General features: G+C 41.0%; 1 protein-coding gene across 1 annotated transcript; it reads left to right on the top strand.

Annotated features, from left to right (window-relative positions):
* Positions 1-927: 927 nt before the first annotated feature.
* Positions 928-7,824, top strand: LOC112401006 (inositol polyphosphate 5-phosphatase OCRL-1-like). Its single transcript, XM_024747066.1, has 9 exons — positions 928-1,033; positions 2,672-2,782; positions 3,193-3,282; positions 3,982-4,102; positions 4,198-4,359; positions 5,561-5,662; positions 6,188-6,302; positions 7,412-7,528; positions 7,633-7,824. Exons 1-9 carry the CDS (start codon positions 928-930, stop codon positions 7,822-7,824), a joined length of 1,116 nt encoding a protein of 371 aa, XP_024602834.1.
* The last annotated feature ends 1,149 nt before the right edge of the window (positions 7,825-8,973 follow it).

The raw sequence follows: 8,973 nt of genomic DNA, 5'->3' as shown, positions 1-8,973 counted from the left end.
CTCCCTCAGACGTAAGTACAGAGAAGGCAGTTAGTTTGATTTCTGAGGGTTGGGAGTTAGCCAGATAGGTGTTAGCCAAAACAGAGTGAGAGTGGTAAGGCAGTTCTGGGTTTTTGCAACAGAGTGAAATGATGGCATCTGTTTGATAAAAAGGGAAGTGAAAGCAGGAGGAAGTGAATGGATACTGAGAAAGTGGAGGGATCAGTGCGCTGGAGGTTCCCATAAGAGCAGGTAAGCTGGAAGGAGTAACAGTTCAGAGTGGGATATTTGAATTAGAGATTTATGAGGTGATGGTGTTTCTGTGATGAAAGGTCCAGGGTAGAACTGAGGCAGCCCCAGTAGGGACTGAGGGAGTAGGTGGCTGAGGTGGAGGGGCGAGGTCGTTGGATGAGGAAGTTGAAGGTGTTGACTGAGCTTTCTGTGCTAATTTTTCAGGGACGCAGAGTTAAAGCAGGGCTGTGAGTGGAGAGGAAGTCTTAATCAGGCCTGGATTTGGAAGTTTCTGGGAAGTTGGTACATGATTCCATGGAGGAGGGAAGGGAAGAAGCTGGCATAGCCCAGTGGGTGAGCCTCAAAGGAGAAGGGATTTTTCATGAGGGAGGAGGAGAGGGAATGGTCTGGAGATGGCATTAGGACAAATAAGGACATCAGTCTTAAATTACATAGGGTGTGAAAGGCTATAAATAGCCTCTAGTTCAGAGGGCCGCAGCGGGAGCTAGTCTCAGGGCCCAGCCAGTTTGCAGGTGACTCTGATTTTCAGTCTGGATGCACTAGACCACCTGGAGGAGTGTTTTAGAAACTCCCAGTGCCTGGGCTTCACCCCCAGAGATTCTGTTTTCTTGGCCTGGGATGGGGCCCCAAGTGTCAGTATTTCCTAAAAGCGCCTCTGGTAATTCTAATGCATGCTTAGTTGAGAACTACTGAGAGATGCAGGGAGTATTCAGAGGAGAAATTGAAGATAGAGGAGTGTTTGCTGATCACAAAGAGGCCAGAGGGGCTGGAAGGGAGGAGAGTAGAAGGTTGGGTGGTGGAGGTAATTTGTCCTGTTTCCCATGCAACATGGTGAGAGAGCATCTAGTGTTACTTTGTAAAGCAATTTCTGGAATCTTTTGTCCGTTAAATGGGTCCGTTTATTTTTTATATTTGAAAAAATAAATCTTTCAAGGATTGTGGGACAGAGAGAATGTGTGTTCTTGTTCTAAGTCTGTATCAGGTAGGAACTGCTCTTTTTTAATTTTTTTCTACTTTTAATATAAATTATCTGAGAAAGAGAGGACTACTTGTGCCCTGAAGGAGGTTTTCCCATCGTATCTTCAAGGCTGCTCTAATTGACAGTCCTTATTCATGCCCCCTCTTTTTTTCTCCACCTTACAGTGGCACCCCTGTTAATTTTCTTATTGCTGGTCCTCTTGGGTGCCTTCTTTTTCATTTTTTTCCTCTATGTTTATCTCTTTTCTTCTGATCACTAAATATCTGTGAATACAGAAACTTAAAGAAATGCAAAGAAAGAGAGAGTCAAAGGTTCAGAAGTGGATTTCTACCATAAGAAACTAGGATTTTCATTTTATTTTCTCACCTCTTTGTTATTTACAAGTGTGAAAGAGTCCAGTTTGGTAGTCATTAAATGCCTTCTGTCTGTGAAGTCTGATGTCATTGTTATCAATAAAGTGACCGATGAGCCCAGTTTGCCTGGGACTTTCCCAGTCTTAGCTTTCGAAGTCTTGAGTCCTGAGAAGCCCCTCCGTCCCAAACAACCCCGGGAGACCGTTGAGAGTGTTGTGTTGGATAACCGGTATGTGCAGCCTGCCTCTTGCCCTTAAGGAGCTTATAGTTTCCAGGGCCATGAGAAAGCAATAAATGTAATAAATCAGTTAAAATAAGAATGTAAACAAGTACATGGGTTTCCTGGGTCACCATATCCAGACAGTTGATGGTAAATAGAGGGCATTAGAAAAGGGAGACAGTATGTTATATACATAAGAAACTAAAGTCCCAGATAACTTTGCTTCTAATTATACTGTTTTCCAACTGACTGTACTTGAACCAGACCACTCCTGGACATGGGTCATTATATTGTTTTTATGAGTTTATTCAAGACATACATTTTTCACTTGAGGTAAATGAGGTATAGATGCTCCTTTTCAGAATAATTCAAACCAATCCCATTATGCTTTTCTTTTTTAATTAGCTTATAAGTTCAATTGCCTGGGTACAGTCTGTACCTAGGAACAAACCATCATATTTCCTTTTTTCCCTTCGCTCTTCAGAGACTCTTACTATATGATTTGGATTTGAAGTGGTAGGAATCTCCAGCTAGGAGATGGGAGGAGGGTGGTTGAGGAATTGATCTTCTGCTAGATTTTGGAGGTTCCTACAGTGACATTTGAGCAATATATCAGAAAGTAGGAAACTGTGATTTCAGTACATATCATATCACTATATTGGGCTGCTCATTTACACAGTTTATCAGCCTTCATTAGATTTTCCTCTGTGCATCACCCCCAGCACCACCACCACACCCAATCCCTTGATCTTATAGGCATGCTTCACACGTTAGAGGTCTGGAATATTTGCAATCTGGACCTTCTCCTATTAAATTGGTAAGTTGAAAATATCCCAAGAAAACATTATTTTCCGTAGCTATATGTACATGGATTTCCATTCTTTTTAGGTGGCTGCAAAATTCGGATTCAGGGGGACTGGACCAGAGAGCGCCGCTTTGAAATCCCTGATGAGGAACGCTGTCTGAAGTTCCTCTCAGAGGTCCTTGCTGCTCAGGAAGGTAACTCAAGCCTCAGCAGTTTTCTTTCTACTACTTGCATGGGACATGCTGTACAGAGGCAAGTGGCCATTAGCAAAGTACCTCACCCCTAGAGCCTTGATAGGCGATTTTTTTTTTTCTTCAGGAATGGCCCCAGGGATAGGTTAGGGAATAAGTCTATTCAGCTTTAAGGACACTGAGTCAATTTCCAGAATCTTCAGTTTCATTCCTTGGACAGCTTACTGCAGACTGTAATCCTCCTCTGGTCCCAGATGATCCCAGAGCTGCCCTCATTTTCTTAGTCTCTTCCTTTGTATTCAAGAATGGCGCTGGCCCCTGCACTTGAGTGCTGAGTGAATGGCCTTTGGTTATGGTATATTCCATTCAATGGAATAGTCATTCCATTCTGACTATGACCCTTATCTCTCCAGCGCAGTCACAACTTCTTGTTCCAGAGCAAAAGGACTCATCCAGCTGGTACCAGAAATTAGACACTGAGGACAACTCTTCCGTTTTTTCAGGTACTGAAAAGATTCTTTTTTTCCCTGGTTGCTATGATTATTGCAGAGTCAATAGATTTTATCTGGGCAGATAAGATAATGTGGATTAATGTCAGTGTCAGATACCTTCTCCTATGGAGTGGTTTTATCAAGTCCGTACCCACTGACTCACGTTCACTCCTGATCCTTTCTGTGGCACATTAGCTCTTTCAGTGCCGGCTTAGCAGAGGGGTAAAAAGTGCAGGCTCTGGAGCCAGACTACCTGGGTTTGAATCCCTGTTCTCTGACTTACTAGTTACATGACCTTGGTCCAATTACTTTGACAACTCTGAGCTTCTGTTTCTTTTTCTGTAACATAGGAAGATTTTTAATAGCACCTACCTCATGAGGTCTTTGTGACAATTAAGTGAGATAATGATATAGCTCCTTACTATCAACCAGGCATTGTGCTAAAACTCTTCTATAAAGACTAGCTCTTATTATTCACGTTCCAAGTTAACGTAACTTACTGTCATTCTAGTTAACATGTCAGTGCTTCAGGGACAGATGTGCTTCTTCCCCCAATCTACGTTATCACTACTCTTATACCTTTCCGTTTGGTAATGCCACTGAGCAAATAGTGATCAAACCAAAACCGCTGATCAAAGCAAAGTCCTATCAATCCTGGATAAGTTGGATGTTATCTCTCCCCCCTTCCACTCTGGGTTCTGTGTCCTTCAGGGCTTCTTGGATTTGAGGATAATTTTTCATCTTTGAATTTGGACAAGAAAATAAATTTGCAGAATCAGCCTACAGGGGTTCATCGGGAACCGCCACCCCCACCGTCTTCAGTGAATAGAATGTAAGTCCTATGTTGAAACAGATTTCCCACGTGTGAGACACACATGGGAATTGTTTAAGGCAATTTCAGTTTTGAATTCCTCATTTATTTGCTAGGCTTCCACGTGAAAAGGAAGCTTCTAACAAGGAACAGCCCAAAGTGACCAATACCATGCGGAAGCTCTTTGTACCAAACACCCAGTCTGGGCAGCGGGAGGGTCTCATCAAACACATCCTGGCAAAGCGAGAGAAAGAATATGTCAACATTCAGACTTTCAGGTTAGTCTCTCTTCTACTTACTGAGGCTAAACGTTAGTACATATAGGAAAAAATGGTCTTTGGGTATTTAAGGTATTAGTTTAATTAGCTTAATTCAGAATAAAAGCATAAAGAAAAGAATGGTGAGCTGATTCAAGCCCCTGTCTTTATGCTGGTCAATAACATACATATCCAAAATAATGCAAGTGCTACAGTTTCCCTTGGATTTTCTAATTACTAGTGATACCACCTCTACTAACCTTTCTATCCACTCTTAGAGAACCAAGTCAAGCTCACAAGTACTAGAGAATTGTCTCCTAGTACATTCCATAAGCAAGTGTGTTTATCTATCTGGCCTGCTGAATTTCTTCTTGCCAATATTGGAAAATTAAGTCCGCCATTACCACTAGACTTTAATTTACCTACTTTGGGAAGTTAACTGAAGGAAGTTTCACCCAAGCATCTTGATTGGGAGGTCTATCTTCGATTCTTTCCTCTATTATATTTTTCATTTCATCTTGGTGATATCCTCTTTTCTGGACTCACTACGTGTGGTGTGTGTCGTGTATCCCGATGTTCAAAGCAGCAATGCTTTTCTTTGTTATTTTCGAACAGCATGTACCCTTTTAGTCCAAGATTCCAGTCCCATCTGCTATCCCATTATGCCTCATTTATTCTAATTCAGTCATGACTATATCCCTATGCTGAAACCTCCAGATCTTCAGATTTCCCGTGATGCTTATATTTGTATGTAAACAGTTAAGACAGTCATGAGTTTTCCCTTCTGCTTTCCCCCTTAATACTATATCTGTCTCAACAGAATTTCCTACACAGATGTCCTTGTAATCCTTCGGGAAGTGAGTTTTTGGATTTAACTACAACTCCTTACGGAATAGTTATCCATGTTAGACATCCTTATAGCATGAAGATACCTCTTTCCCATCCACAAGCTCTCCCTTCAGATATGAGTTTGGATGGAATGTAATGGAATGGAAATGTGGTAGAGCAATTAAATTTGTGTCTTTTAAATAGAGACTTGGTTCCTTTCTGTAGGTTTACCTGATGTAAAATTTGGAGAGAATAAGCCCACTGCCTTTGTCTCCTACAGGCAAGAGGGTTTGGTGTGTGTGTGTGGCAAAACAGTTTGAGAAATTATGTTGCTGATTGTGACCATCCACACTTGACCTTTGTTTTTCAATTATTTTTTGGTATCATGTATTAGATTCTTTGTTGGAACATGGAACGTGAATGGCCAGTCTCCAGATAGTGGGCTAGAACCTTGGCTGAACTGTGATCCGAATCCTCCTGATATCTACTGCATCGGGTAAAATGCGCGTCTGGAATTTCATTTTGGCTGTATGTTTGGTGTTAGTTTATGTGACATTTTGCTTTTTTTTCCCCCACCATTTGTAAAAACCTACTGTAGACTATATGTGAGAGTTAACTTGTGGGTCAAATTTGTGAGATCATAAAGGAAAAGATACCTAAATTGGTGTAAGGAAGCATCTAATCCTCTCAAAACCCATAGAAAACTATATACTTCATAGAAACTGAGATTTGAGGTTAATTCTAACAGTGACTATTTCTAGGATATATAAGCAAAGCTCTACTGTTATCCCTTATGGAGGTTTTTTTGTTTGTGTTTTGCATAGCCTGTGCATATACCTGTGGCGGAGAGTCTTTTGAAAAGAAAACTACTTGTCCTTACTGATCACCTGAGTCAATAGAGCAGTTCTCTAAAATTTATCTTTTCCGCATTGTTTCATCTAATGTCTCAGAAAATGGGACAGGAGGTAGTCAGAGATAATTATGGGATGTGTGTAGATCCGACATCCTCTTGTTTTCTCAGATTCCAAGAGCTGGACTTGAGCACAGAAGCCTTTTTCTACTTTGAATCTGTGAAGGAACAAGAGTGGTCCTTGGCTGTGGAGAGGGGTTTGCATTCCAAAGCCAAGTGTAAGAAAGTAAGCCGCATTGAATTATCTCTTTTAGTATACAACTAAATAGAACTCACTAGAAGTTACTCTGTTATCTATAGCTTGTTCCAAAAGAGTGGTTTAATTGAATTCTTCCCCATGTGTAATACTGGAATAGGGCAGACTAATCCTTTTTATTCCTATTTCCTAGAAAAAAAATTCCCTAAGTTTCCCGATCTTATAGTTTCATTGCTTAGGTAGTTTTTAGGAGAAAAGAAGAATTTTATTGTCCTCATAGCAGTAATTACCTCAAATAATGACACATAAGATAAGTGATTTTTGCAATGAGAGTTTAAGATTGAAATTGTTCGCTGACATGGTCAGAACTGGATGCTTTACAGAAAAGCAGTTTGAAGCATGTGGGTACATAGGGCAAGCTTTGGAATTGGAGCAAGAACAGGAGTGTTGTGGAATTTCAATGAGCTCGAAACTTGGTTGCAAGTCAAGAATAGAGTTGACTTTAGCAAGGTGGCCCAATTTGTTGGTCTCTAGAAGGCACGTGGTAGAGGCTACCAGAAGAGTTATTTTAATTATGGGGCTACCATACCAAGCCCTTTAAAAGGAGTCATTTGTCTAAGTAATTTTCATCTGCATCTTCTAACAGCTGATATAGGTGATAAGACTCCTGAAGATGTTATTCCTCTCATATAGACTAATACACATTTCAGACATATTTCTAGTTCACAGACTTAAAAGTAAAAAGGATTGTTATACATTTTAATTTCTTAGGAAATTGTAAATCAGAAACTAGGAAGAAGAGGCAAAAGGAACAAGCTGGGCTAGAGGCTTTGTCATTATTATTCGAATTTTTAATGCTGCCTACTCACGGTAGGCTAAAAAGTGATTAAAATAATGAATCTAGAGCTGAGTGTACTCGTTGTCTCCAAAGACTTTTAACTCCTACTGGTCAGAGCCAGATTAAAGCTTTCCCAGAGAAATTTTGTTTTCTCTTTATGAGGCCCACTGGGAAATTAGAGGATTTGGATTCAGATTAGGGCATGGTTATATCTTCTTGGTGGAAAATTAGTTGTGGGAATTCGATATGTGGCAAAGAGTGGTATTAACATGAAGCTCTTCTAACTCCCTGCGACTCATAGGTTCAGCTGGTCCGCCTGATTGGGATGATGCTCCTGATATTTGCCAGAAAGGACCAGTGGCGATATATCCGTGATGTTGCTACAGAAACAGTTGGGACTGGAATCATGGGGAAGATGGTGAGTTACTTTGGAAATGAGCTCAATTATGATTTATGTCCATGTGAAGTTCAGGTGCTAGTTGCATCTTTGTACTAACTGTGGATAATTACTCTTGCTAACAGGGAAACAAAGGTGGGGTAGCTGTGAGATTTGTATTTCACAACACTACCTTTTGCGTTGTCAATTCCCACTTGGCTGCCCACGTGGAGGACTTTGAGAGAAGGAATCAGGATTATAAGGACATCTGCGCACGAATGAGTTTTGTGGTCCCAAATCAGACCCTCCCACAGCTGAACATCATGAAACATGAGTGAGTGGTTAAGTCTTCCTTAGCCTTTGAATAGTGGAGGTGAGAAGAGACTGAACGTGGTGAGAAGCTATAGAAATGTGAAGAGTGAAGAGATTATTGTTTAGGGATTGGGGTCAGGAAGAAGGGGGCGGGTGTGAGGAATAGCAGATGCATTGAGTCAGAGGAATTAGATTTGCTATCAGAGGAAAGGTTAGTTCTGTTAGTGGGCATCTAGAGTAATGGTAGAGGGGGGTCTGTCAATTGACATCAGTTTTTATTATAAAATAAAAATGTTCATTGTCAATGTAATAAAAGGTAAAAGTTAAAAATCCCTCATTTCTTACCTCTGCTCTCCCCAGCCAGTCCCTCCTTCCGAAGAAAAACACTGTGGACAATTCAGTGTGTATCCTTCCAGATCTGTGCTGTCCATTATGACAGCCAGTAGCCATAGGTGGCTGTTGGGCACTTGAAAGTAGCTAGTCCAAATTGAGATGTGCTGTGAGCATATACACTGAATTTAGTAGGGAAAAAATGTAAAATATCTCAACTTTTTAAGTATTGATTACATGTTGAAATAACAAAAGTTTGCATATATTGAGTTAAATGGGATTTGGGTTTTTTTTAAAGAAGGCATTGGGGTTTTTTTGTTTTGTTTTTTTTATTTATTTTTGGCTGATTTGGGTCTTCGTTGCTGTGCACGGGCTTTCTCTAGTTGCGACGAGCGGGGGCTACTCTTCGTTGCGGCACATGGGCTTCTCGTTGTGGTGGCTTCTCTTGTTGCGGGGCACGGGCTCTAGGCGTGCGAGCCTCAGTAGTTGTGGCACACGGGCTCAGTAGTTGTGGCTCACAGGCTCTAGAGCGCAGGCTCAGTAGTTGTGACACACGGGCTTAGTTGCTCTGCAGCATGTGGGATCTTCCTGGACCAGGGCTTGAACCCGTGTCCCCTTCATTGGCAGGTGGATTCTAAACCACTGTGCCACCAGGGAAGCCCTGGAATTTGTTGTTAAAGTTATTTTCATTTGTTTCTTTTACTTTTTATATTCAGCTACTAGACAATTGAAAATTACATTTCTTATGTGCGTCCTATGTCTTGTTTTTTTTTTAATTAATTATTTAATTTAGTTTTATTTTTAGCTGTGTTGGGTCTTCGTTGCTGCGTACAGGCTTTCTCTAG

This window comes from Neophocaena asiaeorientalis, unplaced genomic scaffold, assembly GCF_003031525.2.
Source record: "Neophocaena asiaeorientalis asiaeorientalis breed wild unplaced genomic scaffold, Neophocaena_asiaeorientalis_V1.1 scaffold492, whole genome shotgun sequence".
NCBI lineage: Eukaryota > Metazoa > Chordata > Mammalia > Artiodactyla > Phocoenidae > Neophocaena > Neophocaena asiaeorientalis.
This window is presented reverse-complemented; position numbering and strand designations above follow the sequence as displayed.